Here is a 21,978-nt window from a genome sequence, read left to right on the forward strand (position 1 = left end):
ATGTAATTATGTATGTATGTATGTAATTATGTATGTATGTATGTATGTATGTATGTATGTATGTATGTATGTATGTATGTATGTATGTATGTATGCATGTATGTATATATGTATATATGTATGTATGTATGTATGTAATTATGTATGTATGTATGTATGTATACATGTTTGTATGTATGTATGTATGTATGTATGTATGTATGTATGTATGTATGTATGTATGTATGTATGTATGTATGTATGTATGTATGTATGTATGTATGTATGTATGTATGTATGTATGTATGTATGTATGTATGTATGTATGTATGTATGTGTGTATTATTATTTGGGCCGTAATCGTGAGATTGGACGGATTGTGGACTATGGGCAACCTAAGGAATCAGATTGGTGGTTTCAGACATTGTGGGTTCAGTCTTTGTGCTTCATTGTAGACCACATCCATATGAACCACGCTGTGTGTTTAAGTGTGCTGGAACTAATACAGATCCGGAGCATTTAAGGCAAAGTTTTAGATAGCTCACTTGAAGGAACGGGTTGCGGGTTGTCCAGTGAAAGGTTGTACAAATATTTTGCAGTTAAAATCCTCATGTGCCGCTCACATGTCTGGGGAAACACGGGCATTTTGCAGATACAGGCCAGCACGGTGGTGCACTAGTTAGTGTTTCTGCCTCACAGTGAGAAGGTCCTGGGTTGGATTCCCAGGCTAGGGGTCTTTGTGTGTGGAACTTGCATGTACCTGGGTTCCCTCCGGGTACTCCGGCTTCCTCCCGCCTCCAAAGACATGCACCTGGGGATAGGCTCCTCCCACATCCAAATACATGCACCTGGGGATAGGCTGATTGGCAACACTTAAATTGGCCCTAATTTGTTTTACAATTAATTGCGAGCATCTTCAGCGGCCAGCATTTTACTGTTAATTCTATAGTTGTTGTTTTTTAGTTAACAAGTTAACATTTTTTTCACAGTCATTTACCGTAAGCAAAAACCGTTATCAACTGTAAAATGTACACATTCAACATCGTGACTGTATTTTTTACGTTGAATTCCTGGCAACCAGAGCTGCCGGTATTTTACCGTAAGTTGTGCAGATGTTTTTTCGGCTCTAACAGAAAGTTTTATTGCTGGCTTTCAGGTGAAAAACCGTACGAGTGCTCCAACTGCAAGAAGCGCTTCTCCCACTCAGGCTCTTACAGTTCCCACATCAGCAGCAGGAAGTGCGTCGGACTGATCGTTCTCAACGGACGGGCACAAAACAAGACCGGCTCCTCTACAAAGTGCTCAGCCTCATCCCCCAGTAGCCCCGGCCTCGCCCATCTCCACCAAAAGATAGAAAATGGCCAACATCACCAACAGAATTGTCTCAATGTCAAGTCCGAGTCAATGGACATCTGTGAGTACAGGCTGCGGACGGCTCCTCAGCAGAGGTTTGGAGGACCCGAGGTCTATGACAGCACCTTCACGGGCATTCATGGCTCCTCACATAGCCCCCTTCGACCTCTGCCAGGGTTGGGTATAGACTTTCTTCTACCGGGAACCCTCGGGAGTCTGAATGATGTGCAGAAGGTCCTTCAGATTGTGGACAGCACTGTGTCCAGGCAAAAGATGAACAAGAACCCAGAGGAGGTCTCCAAACTTAGAGCCTACATGAAGGAGCTTGGAGTCCATATGGAAGAGCAGATCATTGGCCAAAGCAGCCCCGTTGAAAGCTTTATTGACTCCACTGCAGACATGGTCAAGGAGGTAGAGGGTGTGATGGAGGACTCCAGGGTTCAACAGACGATGGATCCCGGCAGCAAAGAGAGATCCTCCGACAGCCCGGAAAGTCTGGTTCCACACTCCTGCCAGTTCTGCAAGGAGACATTCACAGGACCCATTCCACTCCACCAACACGAGCGTTACCTCTGCAAGATGAACAAAGAGATCCAAGCGGTACTGCAGCCGGCCCAGCTCGGTCTGAGCATCTTCCATAGGCCGGAGGCATCAGAATGGCTTCTGTCCAAGAAGGAGTCGGGCACCAGCCACATCCACCCTTTCCAGGATCACATGTCGGTTCTGAAGGCGTACTCAGCTGAGAACACTGAGCCTGACTCAGACGAACTTCTCAAGATTTCACTTGCTGTGGGCCTTCCGCAAGAGTTGGTCCGGGACTGGTTCAATCAGTGGAAGAAGCCAATTGAGGACAATTGGTCAGACCAACACCACAGTTTGAGACCTTCACCGATGTCACTTCTTGAGGTCACAAATAGCAAAGCCTTCCCCGCACAGTTCTCAGCCAGTAGACCAGGTAATAGGACACCGGACCATCTGGACCACAGCAGTCCATCCCCCCTCAACCTGTCCTGTACTTCCTCCAAACATTCCCAGAGTAACTCCGACACACCGAACGGCCTCGTGGTGCCGGAGGAATTTCATGGCGATACACCACTGGATCTTTCCGTGCCAAAACAGCTGGCACATGCCTTCCTCGAGCAAAGCAGACCAGACAAGTTCAAAACCGAAGCTGAAAGCGAGCCACGTGTCTCAGGCAAGACTTTGAGACCCTCAGGCCTGGCGGACACCAAGAACGAGGTCCTGGGCTCTGATCTGCGGCATATTGGGAAAAAAAGTCCGATCTTTGGGGTCAATCCCTTCAGCGCAGGTCCGGTCTACTCCCCCCTGCCTCCGCACGGCGCCTTCCCACCCCCCACGTTCATGTCTCCCACCCAGGCCACCTACCCGGCCCTGGACTCCATCAACTTCCTGCCCCAAATGACCTTTGCCTACGCCAGCAGAGCGGCGACCTTCCCTGACTCGCAGCAGACGAGGAAAAAACTGCGGAGAGCGAGTTTACAGGTAAGAATTTCGACTTTGTTTTTGGATTTTATGACTTGTGCCATAAGAAGGGAGATGAGAGCGGGTTTTACCAGGTCTCATCTAAGCTCTGTCCAGACTTGGGATCATGGCGGGGGGCCTCGGGAGGCGTACCAGAAGGTGTCTCTGGGTCAACAGGTGTGGGATTATCCGGCTGTAGTGAGACAATGGTGTGTGTGTGTGTGTGTGTGTGTGTGTGTGTGTGTGTGTGTGTGTGTGTGTGTGTGTGTGTGTGTGTGTGTGTGTGTGTGTGTGTGTGTGTGTGTGTGTGTGTGTGTGTGTGTGTGTGTGTGTGTGTGTGTGTGTGTGTGTGTGTGTGTGTGTGTGTGTGTGTGAACAAGTGATGACATAAATCAATAACATTGCATCTAATATTGAATGTCTCATTTGTGGTGACGTCTATCAACATGAGGGTGCTCCCAAAAAGGAGGGATTGTTCACATTGACTGTGTGTCGCTTTTAAAAGTGCTCCCCCTCTGGTCAACATATGAAATAACAAGTGTGTGTAAGAAATTGAAATGCGCCCCCTTTGGCCAAAATTAATTTAAAAAAAACAAATAAAAATGTATATCAAGACATACTGTAATAACTTGAAGTAAATAATGAAGATTAAAAAACAATAAAAAACAATACAAAATAACTAAAAGCAGTGTTTTTCTCACAATGTTTGGACTTTTTTCTTATAAAATTGGGAACAATTTCTCATATTCTTTCTGTTTCTGTAATATTGATATATTTTCTCTGAAAAAATATTACTTTTTAATGCAAAATGGTGACATTTGTCATGTAAAATTCAGATTTTTATCACAATATTGCCAATTTTTTAGTTGTTCTTGTAAAATAGTGAACTTTTTTGAGTAAAATGATGACTTTAGTCATCATTTTGCCAAGTAAAATTCTGATTATTATTACAATATTGCCAAAATTGTAAAGTTTTCTTGTAAAGTGCTCCCCTTATAGTCAACATATGAAATAACAAGTGTGTGTAAGAAAATGAAATGCGCCCCCTTTGGCCAAAATTAATAAAAACAATTTAAAAAATGTTTTTTATAGAGACATAATGTAATAACTTGAAGTAAATAATGAAGATTAAAAACCAATTACAAATAAAATAAAATAAAACAATTTTTTTTATTAAAAGCAGTCTTTTTCTCACAATGTGTGGACTTTTTTCTTATAAAATTGGGAACAATTTCTCATATTCTTTCTGTTTCTGTAATATTGCAATATTTTCTTGGTTTTCATGTAAAATTCTTACTTTTTAATGCAAAATGGTGACATTTGTCATGTAAAATTCAGATTTTTATCACAATATTGCCAATTGTTTAGTTTTTGTAAAATAGTGAACTTTTTTGAGTAAAATTATGACTTTTGTCATCATTTTGCTGAGTAAAATTCTGATTATTATTATAATATTGCCAAAATTGTAAAGTTTTCTTGTAAAGTGCTCCCCCTCTAGTCAACATATGAAATAACAAGTGTGTGTAAGAAATTGAAATGCGCCCCTTTGGCCCAAATTAATTAAAAAAAAGGGAAAAAAAATGTATATAGAGACATAATATAATAACTTGAAGTAAATAATGAAGATTAAAAACCAATGACAAAAAAAATAAAATAAAATATTTTTTTTTAAATTAAAAGCAGTCTTTTTCTCACAATGTGTGGACTTTTTTCTTATAAAATTGGGAACAATTTCTCATATTCTTTCTGTTTCTGTAATATTGCAATATTTTCTTGTTTTTCATGTAAAATTCTTACTTTTTAATGTAAAATGGTGACATTTGTCAGGTAAAATTCAGATTTTTATCACAATATTGCCAATTTTTTTTGTTGTTCTTGTAAAATAGTGACATTTTTTGAGTAAAATGATGACTTTTGTCATCATTTTGCCAAGTAAAATTCTGATTATTATTACAATATTGCCAAAATTGTAAAGTTTTCTTGTAAAGTGCTCCCCCTCTGGTCAACATATGAAATAACAAGTGTGTGTAAGAAGTTGAAATATGCCCCCTTTGGCCAAAATTAGTTTATAAAAAATAAATAAATATGTATATAGAGACATACTGTAATAACTTGAAGTAAATAATGAAGATTAAAAACCAATTACAAACAAAAACAAATACAAATAAATAAATACTAAAAGCAGTCTTTTTCTCACAATGTGTGAAATTCTTTCTTATAAAATTGGGAACAATTTCTCAAATTCTTTCTGTTTCTGTAATATTGATATATTTTCTCTGAAAAATTATTTCTTTTTAATACAAAATGGTGACATTTGTCATGTAAAATTCAGATTTGTATCACAATATTGCCAATTTTTTAGTTGTTCTTGTAAAATAGTGACATTTTTTGAGTAAAATGATGACTTTTGTCATCATTTTACCGAGTAAAATTCTGATTATTATTATAATATTGCCAAAATTGTAAAGTTTTCTTGTAAAGTGCTCCCCCTCTAGTCAACATATGAAATAACAAGTGTGTGTAAGAAATTGAAATGCGCCCCCTTTGGCCCAAATTAATGAAATAAAAAAAAGTATATAGATACATAATGTAATAACTTGAAGTAAATAATGAAGATTAAAAACCAATTACAAAAAAAATAAAATAAAATATTTTTTTTTTTACTAAAAGCAGTCTTTTTCTCACAATGTGTGGACTTTTTTCTTATAAAATTGGGAACAATTTCTCATATTCTTTCTGTTTCTGTAATGTTGATATATTTTCTCTGAAAAAATTATTACTTTTTAATGCAAAATGGTGACATTTGTCATGTAAAATTCAGATTTTTATCACAATATTGCCAATTTTTTAGTTGTTCTTGTAAAATAGTGAACTTTTTTGAGTAAAATGATGACTTTAGTCATCATTTTGCCAAGTAAAATTCTGATTATTATTACAATATTGCCAAAATTGTAAAGTTTTCTTGTAAAGTGCTCCCCCTCTGGTCAACATATGAAATAACAAGTGTGTGTAAGAAATTTAAATACGCCCCTTTGGCCAAAATTAATTTATAAAAAATAAATAAATATGTATAAAGAGACATACTGTAATAACTTGAAGAAAATAATGAAGATTAAAAACCAATTACAAACAAAAACAAATACAAATAAATAAATACTAAAAGCAGTCTTTTTCTCACAATGTGTGAAATTCTTTCTTATAAAATTGGGAACACTTTCTCATATTATTTCTGTTTCTGTAATATTGATATATTTTCTCGAAAAAATATTACTTTTTAATGCAAAATGGTGACATTTGTCATGTAAAATTCAGATTTTTATCACAAATTGCCAATTTTTTTGTTGTTGTTGTAAAATAGTGACATTTTTTGAGTAAAATGATGACTTTTGTCATCATTTTGCCAAGTAAAATTCTGACTATCATTATAATATTGCCAAAATTGTAAAGTGCTCCCCCTATGGTCAACATATGAAATAACAAGTGTGTGTAAGAAGTTGAAATAGGCCCCCTTTGGCCAAAATTAATTTATAAAAAATAAATAAATATGTATATAGACACATACTGTAATAACTTGAAGTAAATAATGAAGATTAAAAACCAATTACAAACAAAAACAAATACAAATAAATAAATACTAAAAGCAGTCTTTTTCTCACAATGTGTGAAATTCTTTCTTATAAAATTGGGAACAATTTCTCAAATTCTTTCTGTTTCTGTAATATTGATATATTTTCTCTGAAAAATTATTACTTTTTAATACAAAATGGTGACATTTGTCATGTAAAATTCAAATTTTTATCACAATATTGCCAATTTTTTTGTTGTTCTTGTAAAATAGTGACATTTTTTGAGTAAAATGATGACTTTTGTCGTCATTTTGCCGAGTAAAATTCTGATTATTGTTACAATATTGCCAAAATTGTAAAGTTTTCTTGTAAAGTGCTCCCCCTCTGGTCAACATATGAAATAACAAGTGTGTGTAAGAAATTTAAATACGCCCCTTTGGCCAAAATTAATTTATAAAAAATAAATAAATATATATAAAGAGACATACTGTAATAACTTGAAGTAAATAATGAAGATTAAAAACCAATTACAAAGAAAAACAAATAAAAATAAATACATTCTAAAAGCAGTCTTTTTCTCACAATGTGTGAAATTCTTTCTTATAAAATTGGGAACAATTTCTCATATTCTTTCTGTTTCTGTAATATTTATATATTTTCTCTGAAAAATTATTACTTTTTAATGCAAAATGGTGACATTTGTCATGTAAAATTCAGATTTTTATCACAATATTGCCAATTTTTTTGTTGTTGTTGTAAAATAGCGAACTTTTTTGAGTAAAATGATGACTTTTGTCATCATTTTGCCAAGTAAACTTCTGATTATTATTACAATATTGCCAAAATTGTAAAGTTTTCTTGTAAAGTGCTCCCCTTCTGGTCAACATATGAAATAACAAGTGTGTGTAAGAAATTGAAATACGCCCCCTTTGGCCAAAATTAATTTATAAAGAATAAATAAATATGTATATAGAGACATACTGTAATAACTTGAAGTAAATAATGAAGATTAAAAACCAATTTCTCACAATGTGTGGACTTCTTTCTTATAAATTGGGAACAATTTCTCATATTCTTTCTGTTTCTGTAATATTGATATATTTTCTTGTTTTTCATGTAAAATTCTTACTTTTTAATGCAAAATGGTGACATTTGTCATGTAAGATTCAGATTTTTATCACAATATTGCCAATTTTTTTTGTTGTTCTTGTAAAATAGTGACATTTTTTGAGTAAAATGATGACTTTTGTCGTCATTTTGCCAAGTAAAATTCTGATTATTATTACAATATTGCCAAAATTGTAAAGTTTTCTTGTAAAGTGCTCCCCCTCTGGTCAACATATGAAATAACAAGTGTGTGTAAGAAGTTGAAATACGCCCCCTTTGGCCAAAATTAGTTTATAAAAAATAAATAAATATGTATATAGAGACATACTGTAATAACTTGAAGAAAATAATGAAAATTAAAAACCAATTACAAACAAAAACAAATACAAATAAATACATTCTAAAAGCAGACTTTTTCTCACAATGTGTGGACTTCTTTCTTATAAAATTGGGAACAATTTCTCATATTCTTTCTGTTTCTGTAATGTTGATATATTTTCTCTGAAAAATTATTACTTTTTAATACAAAATGGTGACATTTGTCATGTAAAATTCAGATTTTTATCACAATATTGCCAATTTTTTAGTTGTTCTTGTAAAATAGTGACATTTTTTGAGTAAAATGATGACTTTTGTCATCATTTTGCCAAGTAAAATTCTGATTATTATTATAATATTGCCAAAATTGTAAAGTTTTCTTGTAAAGTGCTCCCCCTCTGGTCAACATTTGAAATAACAAGTGTGTGTAAGAAGTTGAAATAAGCCCCCTTTGGCCAAAATTAATTTATAAAAACTAAATAAATATGTATATAAAGACATACTGTAATAACTTGAAATAAATAATGAAGATTAAAAAACAATTACAAACAAAAACAAATAAAAATAAATACATTCTAAAAGCAGTCTTTTTCTCACAATGTGTGGACTTTTTTCTTATAAAATTGGGAACAATTTCTCATTTTCTTTCTGTTTCTGTAATATTGATATATTTTCTCGGAAAAAAATATTACTTTTTAATGCAAAATGGTGACATTTGTCATGTAAAATTCAGATTTTTATCACAAATTGCCAATGTTTTAGTTGTTCTTGTAAAATAATGACATTTTTGAGTAAAATTATGACTTTTCTCATCATTTTGCCAAGTAAAAATCTGATTATTATTATAATATTGCCAAAATTGGAAAGTTTTCTTGTAAAGTGCTCCCCCTCTAGTCAACATATGAAATAACAAGTGTGTGTAAGAAGTTGAAATACGCCCCCTTTGGCCAAAATTAATTTATAAAAAATAAATAAATATGTATATAGAGACATACTGTAATAACTTGAAGTAAATAATGAAGATTAAAAACCAATTACAAACAAAAACAAATACAAATAAATAAATACTAAAAGCAGACTTTTTCTCACAATGTGTGGACTTCTTTCTTATAAAATTGGGAACAATTTCTCATATTCTTTCTGTTTCTGTAATATTGATATATTTTCTCTGAAAAATTATTACTTTTTAATGCAAAATGTTGACATTTGTCATGTAAAATTCAGATTTTTATCACAATATTGCCAATTTTTTTGTTGTTGTTGTAAAATAGCGAACTTTTTTGAGTAAAATGATGACTTTTGTCATCATTTTGCCAAGTAAACTTCTGATTATTATTACAATATTGCCAAAATTGTAAAGTTTTCTTGTAAAGTGCTCCCCCTCTGGTCAACATATGAAATAACAAGTGTGTGTAAGAAATTGAAATACGCCCCCTTTGGCCAAAATTAATTTATAAAGAATAAATAAATATGTATATAGAGACATACTGTAATAACTTGAAGTAAATAATGAAGATTAAAAACCAATTTCTCACAATGTGTGGACTTCTTTCTTATAAAATTGGGAACAATTTCTCATATTCTTTCTGTTTCTGTAATATTGCAATATTTTTTTGTTTTTCATGTAAAATTCTTACTTTTTAATGCAAAATGGTGACATTTGTCATGTAAAATTCAGATTTGTATCACAATATTGCCAATTTTTTTTGTTGTTCTTGTAAAATACTGACATTTTTTGAGTAAAATTATGACTTTTGTCATCATTTTGCCAAGTAAAATTCTGATTATTATTATAATATTGCCAAAATTGTAAAGTTTTCTTGTAAAGTGCTCCCCCTCTGGTCAACATATGAAATAACAAGTGTGTGTAAGAAATTTAAATAGGCCCCTTTGGCCAAAATTAATTTATAAAAAATAAATAAATATGTATATAGAGACATACTGTAATAACTTGAAGTAAATAATGAAGATTAAAAACCAATTACGAACAAAAACAAATAAAAATAAATACATTCTAAAAGCAGACTTTTTCTCACAATGTGTGGACTTTTTTCTTATGAAATTGGGAACAATTTCTCATTTTCTTTCTGTTTCTGTAATGTTGATATATTTTCTCGGAAATTTTTTTTACTTTTTAATGCAAAATGGTGACATTTGTCATGTAAAATTCAGATTTTTATCACAATATTGCCAATTTTTCTGTTGTTCTTGTAAAATGGTGACATTTTTTGAGTAAAATGATGACTTTTGTCGTCATTTTGCCAAGTAAAATTCTGATTATTATTACAATATTGCCAAAATTGTAAAATTTTCTTGTAAAGTGCTCCCCTTCTAGTCAACATATGAAATAACAAGTGTGTGTAAGAAAATGAAATGCGCCCCCTTTGGCCAAAATTAATAAAAACAATTTAAAAAATGTTTTATATAGAGACATAATGTAATAACTTGAAGTAAATAATGAAGATTAAGAACCAATTACAAATAAAATAAAATAACAATTTTTTTTTTATTAAAAGCAGTCTTTTTCTCACAATGTGTGGACTTTTTTTTTATAAAATTGGGAACAATTTCTCATATTCTTTCTGTTTCTGTAATATTGCAATATTTTCTTGTTTTTCATGTATAATTCTTACTTTTTAATGCAGAATGGTGACATTTGTCATGTAAAATTCAGACGTGTATCACAATATTGCCAATTTTTTTGTTGTTCTTGTAAAATAGTGACATTTTTTGAGTAAAATGATGACTTTTGTCGTCATTTTGCCGAGTAAAATTCTGATTATTATTACAATATTGCCAAAATTGTAAAGTTTTCTTGTAAAGTGATGCCCCTCTGGTCAACATATGAAATAACAAGTGTGTGTAAGAAGTTGAAATACGCCCCCTTTGGCCAAAATTAATTTATAAAAACTAAATAAATATCTATGTAGAGACATACTGTAATAACTTGAAGTAAATAATGAAGATTAAAAACCAATTACAAAAAAAATAAAATAAAATAATTTTTTTTTACTAAAAGCAGTCTTTTTCTCACAATGTGTGGACTTTTTTCTTATAAAATTGGGAACAATTTCTCATATTCTTTCTGTTTCTGTAATGTTGATATATTTTCTCGGAAAAAATTATTACTTTTTAATGCAAAATGGTGACATTTGTCATGTAAAATTCAGATTTTTATCACAATATTGCCAATTTTTTAGTTGTTCTTGTAAAATAGTGAACTTTTTTGAGTAAAATGATGACTTTTGTCATCATTTTGCCAAGTAAAATTCTGATTATTATTATAATGTTGCCAAAATTGTAAAGTTTTCTTGTAAAGTGCTCCCCCTCTAGTCAACATATGAAATAACAAGTGTGTGTAAGAAGTTGAAATACGCCCCCTTTGGCCAAAATTAATTTATAAAAAATAAATACTGTAATAACTTGAAGTAAATAATGAAGATTGAAAACCAATTACAAACAAAAACAAATAAAAATAAATACATTCTAAAAGTAGTCTTTTTCTCACAATGTGTGGACTTTTTTCTTATAAAATTGGGAACAATTTCTCATATTCTTTCTGTTTCTGTAATATTGATATATTTTCTCTGAAAAATTATTACTTTTTAATGCAAAATGGTGACATTTGTCATGTAAAATTCAGATTTTTATCACAATATTGCCAATTTTTTTGTTGTTCTTGTAAAATAGTGAACTTTTTTGAGTAAAATGATGACTTTTGTCATCATTTTGCCAAGTAAAATTCTGATTATTATTATAATATTGCCAAAATTGTAAAGTTTTCTTGTAAAGTGCTGCCCCTCTGGTCAACATATGAAATAACAAGTGTGTGTAAGAAGTTGAAATACGCCCCCTTTGGCCAAAATTAATTTATAAAAACTAAATAAATATCTATGTAGAGACATACTGTAATAACTTGAAGTAAATAATGAAGATTAAAAACCAATTACAAAAAAAATAAAATAAAATAATTTTTTTTTACTAAAAGCAGTCTTTTTCTCACAATGTGTGGACTTTTTTCTTATAAAATTGGGAACAATTTCTCATATTCTTTCTGTTTCTGTAATGTTGATATATTTTCTCGGAAAAAATTATTACTTTTTAATGCAAAATGGTGACATTTGTCATGTAAAATTCAGATTTTTATCACAATATTGCCAATTTTTTAGTTGTTATTGTAAAATAGTGAACTTTTTTGAGTAAAATGATGACTTTTGTCATCATTTTGCCAAGTAAAATTCTGATTATTATTATAATGTTGCCAAAATAGTAAAGTTTTCTTGTAAGTGCTCCCCCTCTGGTCAACATATGAAATAACAAGTGTGTGTAAGAAGTTGAAATACGCCCCCTTTGGCCAAAATTAATTTATAAAAAATAAATACTGTAATAACTTGAAGTAAATAATGAAGATTGAAAACCAATTACAAACAAAAACAAATAAAAATAAATACATTCTAAAAGTAGTCTTTTTCTCACAATGTGTGGACTTTTTTCTTATAAAATTGGGAACAATTTCTCATATTCTTTCTGTTTCTGTAATATTTATATATTTTCTCTGAAAAATTATTACTTTTTAATGCAAAATGGTGACATTTGTCATGTAAAATTCAGATTTTTATCACAATATTGCCAATTTTTGTGTTGTTCTTGTAAAATAGTGAACTTTTTTGAGTAAAATGATGACTTTTGTCATCATTTTGCCAAGTAAAATTCTGATTATTATTATAATGTTGCCAAAATTGTAAAGTTTTCTTGTAAGTGCTCCCCCTCTGGTCAACATATGAAATAACAAGTGTGTGCAAGAAGTTGAAATACGCCCCCTTTGGCCAAAATTAATTTATAAAAAATAAATACTGTAATAACTTGAAGTAAATAATGAAGATTGAAAACCAATTACAAACAAAAACAAATAAAAATAAATACATTCTAAAAGTAGTCTTTTTCTCACAATGTGTGGACTTTTTTCTTATAAAATTGGGAACAATTTCTCATATTCTTTCTGTTTCTGTAATATTTATATATTTTCTCTGAAAAATTATTACTTTTTAATGCAAAATGGTGACATTTGTCATGTAAAATTCAGATTTTTATCACAATATTGCCAATTTTTTAGTTGTTCTTGTAAAATAGTGAACTTTTTTGAGTAAAATGATGACTTTTGTCATCATTTTGCCAAGTAAAATTCTGATTATTATTATAATGTTGCCAAAATTGTAAAGTTTTCTTGTAAGTGCTCCCCCTCTGGTCAACATATGAAATAACAAGTGTGTGTAAGAAGTTGAAATACGCCCCCTTTGGCCAAAATTAATTTATAAAAAATAAATACTGTAATAACTTGAAGTAAATAATGAAGATTGAAAACCAATTACAAACAAAAACAAATAAAAATAAATACATTCTAAAAGTAGTCTTTTTCTCACAATGTGTGGACTTTTTTCTTATAAAATTGGGAACAATTTCTCATATTCTTTCTGTTTCTGTAATATTTATATATTTTCTCTGAAAAATTATTACTTTTTAATGCAAAATGGTGACATTTGTCATGTAAAATTCAGATTTTTATCACAATATTGCCAATTTTTGTGTTGTTCTTGTAAAATAGTGAACTTTTTTGAGTAAAATGATGACTTTTGTCATCATTTTGCCAAGTAAAATTCTGATTATTATTATAATGTTGCCAAAATTGTAAAGTTTTCTTGTAAGTGCTCCCCCTCTGGTCAACATATGAAATAACAAGTGTGTGCAAGAAGTTGAAATACGCCCCCTTTGGCCAAAATTAATTTATAAAAAATAAATACTGTAATAACTTGAAGTAAATAATGAAGATTGAAAACCAATTACAAACAAAAACAAATAAAAATAAATACATTCTAAAAGTAGTCTTTTTCTCACAATGTGTGGACTTTTTTCTTATAAAATTGGGAACAATTTCTCATATTCTTTCTGTTTCTGTAATATTTATATATTTTCTCTGAAAAATTATTACTTTTTAATGCAAAATGGTGACATTTGTCATGTAAAATTCAGATTTTTATCACAATATTGCCAATTTTTGTGTTGTTCTTGTAAAATAGTGACATTTTTTGAGTAAAATTATGACTTTTGTCATCATTTTGCCAAGTAAAATTCTGATTATTGTTACAATGTTGCCAAAATTGTAAAGTTTTCTTATAAAATTGTGACTTTTGTCGAGTAAAATGACAACTCTTTTCATAAAATTGTTACATTTTAAGCTTTTCTTGTAAAGTTGCGACTGTTATTGAGTAAAATTCCAACTTTTATCATAATATCGCACAAATGTTCTGTTTTTCTTGTAAAATTTTGACTTGCGTTGAGTAAAAGAAGGACTTTTATTATAATACTGTCAAAATTCTAAGTTTTTCTTGTGAAATTGTGACCTTTTTTTTGTGGAATTCCAACTCATTTTTCACAACAAGGTTTTTTTATATGTGCATAGTATGTATATATTATTAATGTTGTAAATACACTTCTTTATATATCTAGAAAGGCTGGTCCTAAAGAGGGAGGCTTTTTTCTCAGCTCTCAAGAAGGTAATAAACACAAGAATGTGTGTGTGTGTGTGTGTGTGTGTGTGTGTGTGTGTGTGTGTGTGTGAGTGTGTGTGTGTGTGTGTGTGTGTGTGTGTGTGTGTGTGTGTGTGTGTGTGTGTGTGTGTGTGTGTGTGTGTGTGTGTGTGTGTGTGTGTGTGTGTCAGGGGGCGGTGGACTACCTGCAGCATGTGACAGATAGCGAGGTGCAGATGAAGAAGACGGAGGGTGGCATGTACACGTGTGACCTGTGTGACAAAACCTTCCAGAAGACCAGCTCCCTCCTCAGACACAAATATGAGCACACAGGTACAGTTCACCTGATCAAGCCCCTCCCACTTGCTGTGCACACACACAGTGGATACAAAAATGCGCCTCGGACTATGTCTGCACCAGGCTGGGAAAGTCATCGCACGTTAACCCGTCAGAAGGAAGTCCAAGTCTTCATGGTGTCCTAGAACTAGTGTTGTACATTCATGGTGTCCTAGAACTAGTGTTGTACATTCATGGTGTCCTAGAACTAGTATTGTACATTCATGGTGTCCTAGAACTAGTATTGTACATTCATGGTGTCCTAGAACTAGTATTGTACATTCATGGTGTCCTAGAACTAGTATTGTACATTCATGGTGTCCTAGAACTAGTATTGTACATTCATGGTGTCCTACAACTAGTATTGTACATTCATGGTGTCCTAGAACTAGTATTGTACATTCATGGTGTCCTAGAACTAGTGTTGTACATTCATGGTGTCCTAGAACTAGTATTGTACATTCATGGTGTCCTAGAACTAGTATTCTACATTCATGGTGTCCTAGAACTAGTGTTGTACATTCATGGTGTCCTAGACTAGTGTTGTACATTCATGGTGTCCTAGAACTAGTATTGTACATTCATGGTGTCCTAGAACTAGTATTGTACATTCATGGTGTCCTAGAACTAGTGTTGTACATTCATGGTGTCCTAGAACTAGTGTTGCACATTCATGGTGTCCTAGAACTAGTGTTGTACATTCATGGTGTCCTAGAACTAGTGTTGTACATTCATGGTGTCCTAGACTCTAGTGTTGTACATTCATGGTGTCCTAGAACTAGTTTTGTACATTCATGGTGTCCTAGAACTAGTGTTGTACATTCATGGTGTCCTAGAACTAGTATTTAGTTGTTTATATGTCATAGTTATGTCATATTCATGTCATTTAGTTGTTTAAAAGTCATATTTATGTCATTTAGTTGTTTATATGTCATATTCATGTCATTTAGTTGTTTATATGTCATATTTATGTCATTTATATGTCATATTTATTTAATTCATACGTCATATTTATGTCATTTAGTTGTTTATATGTCATATTTATGTTATATTAATGTCATTTAGTTGTTTATATGTCATATTTATGCCATTTATATGTCAAATTTATTTAATTTATACGTCATATTTATGTCATTTAGTTGTTTATATGTCATATTTATGTTATATTAATGTCATTTAGTTGTTTATATGTCATATTTATGTCATTTATATGTCAAATTTATTTAATTTATATGTCATATTAATGTCATTTAGTTGTTTATGTCATATTTATGTTATATTAATGTCATTTAGTTGTTTATATGTCATATTTATGTCATTTATATGTCAAATTTATTTAATTTATATGTCATATTAATGTCATTTAGTTGTTTATATGTCATATTTATGTCATTTATATGTCAAATTTATTTAATTTATATGTCATATTAATGTCATTTAGTTGTTTATATGTCATATTTAGGTCATTTAGTTGTTTATATGTCACATTTATGTTATTTAGTTGTTTATATGTCATATTTATGTCATTTAGTTGTTTATATTTCATATTTATGTCATTTATATGTCATATTTATGTCGTTTATAAGTCATATTTATGTCATTTATATGTCATATTTATGTCATTTAGTATTTTTATGTCATATTTATGTCATTTAGTTGTTTATGTATCATATTTATGTCATTTATATGTCGTATTTATGTTATTTATATGTCATATTTATGTCATTTAGTATTTTATGTCATATTTATGTCATTTAGTTGTTTATATGTCATATTTATGTTATTTAGTTGTTTATATGTCATTTAGTTGTTTATATGTCATATTTATGTCATTTATAAGTCATATTTATGTCATTTATATGTCATATTTATGTCATTTAGTATTTTATATGTCATATTTATGTCATTTAGTTGTTTATATGTCATATTTATGTCATTTAGTATTTTATATGTCATATTTATGTCATTTATAAGTCATATTTATGTCATTTATATGTCATATTTATGTCATTTATATGTCATATTTATGTCATTTAGTATTTTATATGTCATAATTATGTCATTTAGTTGTTTATATGTCATATTTATGTCATTTAGTATTTTATATGTCATATTTATGTCATTTATAAGTCATATTTATGTCATTTATATGTCATATTTATGTCATTTATATGTCATATTTATGTCATTTATATGTCGTATTTATGTTATTTATATGTCATACTTATGTCATTTAGTTGTTTATATGTCATATTTATGTTATGATGATGTCATTTAGTTGTTTATATGTCATATTTATGTCATTTAGTTGTTTATATGTCATATTTATGTTATATTAATGTCATTTAGTTGTTCATATGTCATATTTATGTCATTTATATGTCAAATTTATTTAATTTATATGTCATATTAATGTCATTTAGTTGTTAATATGTCATATTTATGTCATTTAGTTGTTTATATTTCATATTGATGTCATTTATATGTCATATTTATGTCATTTATATGTCATATTTATGTCATTTAGTATTTTTATGTCATATTTATGTCATTTAGTTGTTTATATATCATATTTATGTCAATTATATGTCGTATTTATGTTATTTATATGTCATATTTATGTCATTTATATGTCATATTTATGTCATTTAGTATTTTATATGTCATATTTATGTCATTTAGTTGTTTATATTTCATATTTATGTCATTTATAAGTCATATTTATGTCATTTAGTTGTTTATATTTCATATTTATGTCATTTATATGTCGTATTTATGTTATTTATATGTCATATTTATGTCATTTATATGTCATATTTATGTCATTTTGTAGGAGTGTAGGCAGAGAAACGACGGAGATTTATTCCTCTTTGGAGAGTGTTGCGTTTGACCAGATGTTCCTCCAAGTGGGATGTAAAACGCTGGTCAGTCCCAAGTTCCTTAGATTAGATAGATCTCGAATATACACCAGGCACAGTATAGTTACCTTGTCAAATATTTGAGAATAGAGACCAGCCTCGAACAACACATACAAATGCTTAGCCCAAGTTGATCTGAAAACTTCCCGGAAAGCCCTCTCCTCTTCAGTATCTCCCCCCGCCCTCACTTGTCTCACCTCAAACACATGCTCATTGTCTCTTATCTTGAGTCGGCCTGGGAAGCACAGGAAGGAGGAATTCCTCCTCTCTGCCTTCTACTTCAAGGCCGGCCCAAGTGCGAGCACTTTGTCATGGGATGAAAAGAAAAGCAAAGAGTACAATATGGAACATTAGCTATATGTAATATGACTATGAAAATTAACACAAAATATGGATATATGAAGATATATATATATCTTTCAAGAGCCAAGTAACACTCCGTTTATTTTCAGAGAGAACAACAAAAACCACAAACCTGTCGCACAGGTAATTACGTCAGCACCACAGAGGTGTGTCTCAACACTTCAAAGTAAAAGCACCTATGCACCTATGCAAGTAAACATGGGCTAGAACGCAGTGAATTATAACCGTAATAATTAATAAGTGTCCTGTGTGTGAATATCCACCACAATTTAGTATTTTATATGTCATATTTATGTCATTTAGTTGTTTATATGTCATATTTATGTCATTTAGTTGTTTATATATTTCATAATTATGTTATTTAGTTGTTTATATGTCATATTTATGTCATTTATATGTCGTATTTATGTCATTTATATGTCATATTTATGTCATTTATATGTCATATTTATGTCATTTAGTATTTTTATGTCATATTTATGTCATTTAGTTGTTTATATATCATATTTATGTCATTTATATGTCGTATTTATGTTATTTATATGTCATATTTATGTCATTCATTTGTCATATTTATGTAATTTAGTATTTTATATGTCATATTTATGTCATTTAGTTGTTTATATGTCAAATTTATGTCATTTAGTTGTTTATATATTTCATAATTATGTTATTTAGTTGTTTATATGTCATATTTATGTCATTTATATGTCGTATTTATGTTATTTATATGTCATATTTATGTCATTTAGTTGTTTATATGTCATATTTATGTCATTTAGTTGTTTATATTTCATATTTATGTCATTTATAAGTCATATTTATGTCATTTATATGTCATATTTATGTCATTTAGTATTTTACATGTCATATTTATGTCATTTAGTTGTTTATATGTCATATTTATGTCATTTAGTTGTTTATATTTCATATTTATGTCATTTATAAGTCATATTTATGTCATTTATATGTCATATTTATGTCATTTAGTATTTTATATGTCATATTTATGTCATTTAGTTGTTTATATGTCATATTTATGTCATTTAGTTGTTTATATATTTCATATTTATGTCATTTATAAGTCATATTTATGTCATTTATATGTCATATTTATGTCATTTAGTATTTTATATGTCATATTTATGTCATTTAGTTGTTTATATGTCATATTTATGTCATTTAGTTGTTTATATATTTCATAATTATGTTATTTAGTTGTTTATATGTCATATTTGTGTCATTTATATGTCGTATTTATGTTATTTATATGTCGTATTTATGTCATTTAGTTGTTTATATGTTATATTTATGTCATTTAGTTGTTTATATGTCATATTTATGTAATTTGTATGTCGTATTTATGTCATTGATATGTCATATTTATGTCATTTTGTTGTTTATATGTCATATTTATGTAATTTGTATGTCGTATTTATGTCATTTATAAGTCATATTTATGTCATTTATATGTCATATTTATGTAATTTAGTATTTTATATGTCATATTTATGTCATTTAGTTGTTTATATATTTCATAATTATGTTATTTAGTTGTTTATATGTCATATTTATGTCATTTATATGTCATATTTATGTCATTTATATGTCGTATTTATGTTATTTATATGTCATATTTATGTCATTTATATGTCATATTTATGTCATTTATATGTCGTATTTATGTTATTTATATGTCATATTTATGTCATTTAGTATTTTATATGTCATATTTATGTCATTTAGTTGTTTATATGTCATATTTATGTCATTTATAAGTCATATTTATGTCATTTAGTATTTTATATGTCATATTTATGTCATTTAGTTGTTTATATGTCATATTTATGTCATTTATATGTCATATTTATGTCATTTATAAGTCATATTTATGTCATTTATTTGTCATATTTATGTCATTTAGTTGTTTATATGTCATATTTATGTCATTTAGTTGTTTATATATTTCATAATTATGTTATTTAGTTGTATATATGTCATATTTATGTCATTTATATGTCATATTTATGTTATTTATATGTCATATTTATGTCATTTAGTTGTTTATATATTTCATAATTATGTTATTTAGTTGTATATATGTCATATTTATGTCATTTATATGTCATATTTATGTCATTTATATGTCGTATTTATGTTATTTATATGTCATATTTATGTCATTTATATGTCGTATTTATGTTATTTATATGTCATATTTATGTCATTTAGTTGTTTATATATTTCATAATTATGTTATTTAGTTGTATATATGTCATATTTATGTCATTTATATGTCATATTTATGTCATTTATATGTCGTATTTATGTTATTTATATGTCATATTTATGTCATTTATATGTCGTATTTATGTTATTTATATGTCATATTTATGTCATTTATATGTCATATTTATGTCATTTATATGTCATATTTATGTGATATTTCAGTCATCAACACATCATGTGTGTGTCATTCATATGTGGTATTTGCTTTGGGTCATGTGTGACGTTGAAGGAGTGACAGAAGAAGGATCTCAGCATGTTGTGTGTGTGTGTGTGTGTGTGTGTGTGTGTGTGTGTGTGTGTGTGTGTGTGTGTGTGTGTGTGTGTGTGTGTGTGTGTGTGTGTGTGTGTGTGTGTGTGTGTGTGCGCAGGCAAGCGTCCTCACCAGTGTCACATCTGCAGCAAGGCCTTCAAACACAAGCACCACCTGATCGAACACTCCCGCCTGCACTCGGGGGAGAAACCCTACCAGTGTGACAAGTGCGGCAAGCGCTTCTCCCACTCGGGCTCGTACTCGCAGCACATGAACCATCGCTACTCCTACTGCAAGAGGGAGGCGGAGGAGCGCCAGGCGGGCTCCCGGGCCGAGCCGCAGGAGCCGAGGGCGGGGCCTGATGGGAACCAGGAAGCTCCCAAGGAGGACCAGGTCCGGCTGGATTCCACGGGGGACGGCGATGAGGACAAAGTCTAAACGTTCATCCCTCACTTAAAGCAAGACCGGATAAGTCCGGGAGAGGAAGAGATGATACGGTATTATCTGCTCGCAGGTAACGCACGCAGGATTCTCACAGGAATGAGGCAAAAACACGAGCACGTCCCGCTCGATGTTGTCCATGTTTTCATGTGCGAGGATATTATTTCTCTCTTAGCTCAAGTCAGCTGATGCTTTTCCAGGCTTCTGATTGGCTCAAATGTGCAGAATGAAAGCTTTTTTTGCACCTCAAAGTGCTCCTTTCTGTTTTTGCACACTTTGTCGAAGGTTTGATTCCTGCCAGCGACCACACAAACCAAGACAAATAAAAATGACTGGTTGGTTAAAAAGACAAAAAAAAAAAAAGTATGTGAAATCCCGTCAAATGATCTCCTTTGTTGTTTTAGTGTGTCAAATGTGTGGCTAGTTTCCTCCTCATATTTATTGCACTTTGGAAGTCCCGCTTCTCTCGCCGCAGCCACCAAAATAAGAGTTTTTGCCTTTCAAACACAACTCAGCTTTTCTTTATTTTTATGGAGCTGATTGGCCTCCCCTCAAGTTTTCAGCCTCACTTTGACACCATTGATAAAAAAAAATAATAAAAAAAACCCTGAAACATTGAATATGAGAGAAGAAGATACTTTTTTTAATCGCTAAAAGGCACAAAGACGAAAATCAGTGCTACCATTTTTTTTTTTTTTTTTACAAAATCCTAATAAAGATGTGTTGTTTATTTCAACAAAATCTTCCCAGTGACTTATTTTCTTTATTTAAATTCACAAACAAAATAGCAACACTCCCTTAACTCCTTTTCTCTCTACTCTCAGCATACTTTCAAAATAAAATACTTTCGAAAATAAAATTGATGTATCAACTTTTTGAACTGATGCTAATCGTCGCTTTTGAAGAGTAAACTTTTATTTCGGCACGTTCAAAAGTCATTGACATAAAATGTATTTATTTTTTTGAATTGTATAAACCTTTATTTATAAATTGCAGCATTTCCAAACAGTTGAGAAATAATAATCAAAATAAGTACAAAAACAGTACAAAAC

The 21,978-nt window shown here is 30.2% G+C and overlaps 1 protein-coding gene across 1 annotated transcript in view; it reads left to right on the plus strand.

The window, feature by feature from the left end:
* Positions 1-21,642, plus strand: part of LOC133665210 (zinc finger E-box-binding homeobox 2-like) — a 55,203-nt gene extending 33,561 nt beyond the window's left edge. Inside the window, exons 6-8 of the mRNA XM_062070458.1 lie at positions 1,136-2,835; positions 14,521-14,662; positions 20,604-21,642. Coding sequence (XP_061926442.1) covers positions 1,136-2,835; positions 14,521-14,662; positions 20,604-20,923 — 2,162 coding nt within the window. The 3' untranslated portion in view covers positions 20,924-21,642. The remainder of the gene's footprint in view (positions 1-1,135; positions 2,836-14,520; positions 14,663-20,603) is intronic.
* The last annotated feature ends 336 nt before the right edge of the window (positions 21,643-21,978 follow it).

Source organism: Entelurus aequoreus, linkage group LG14, assembly GCF_033978785.1.
Source record: "Entelurus aequoreus isolate RoL-2023_Sb linkage group LG14, RoL_Eaeq_v1.1, whole genome shotgun sequence".
NCBI lineage: Eukaryota > Metazoa > Chordata > Actinopteri > Syngnathiformes > Syngnathidae > Entelurus > Entelurus aequoreus.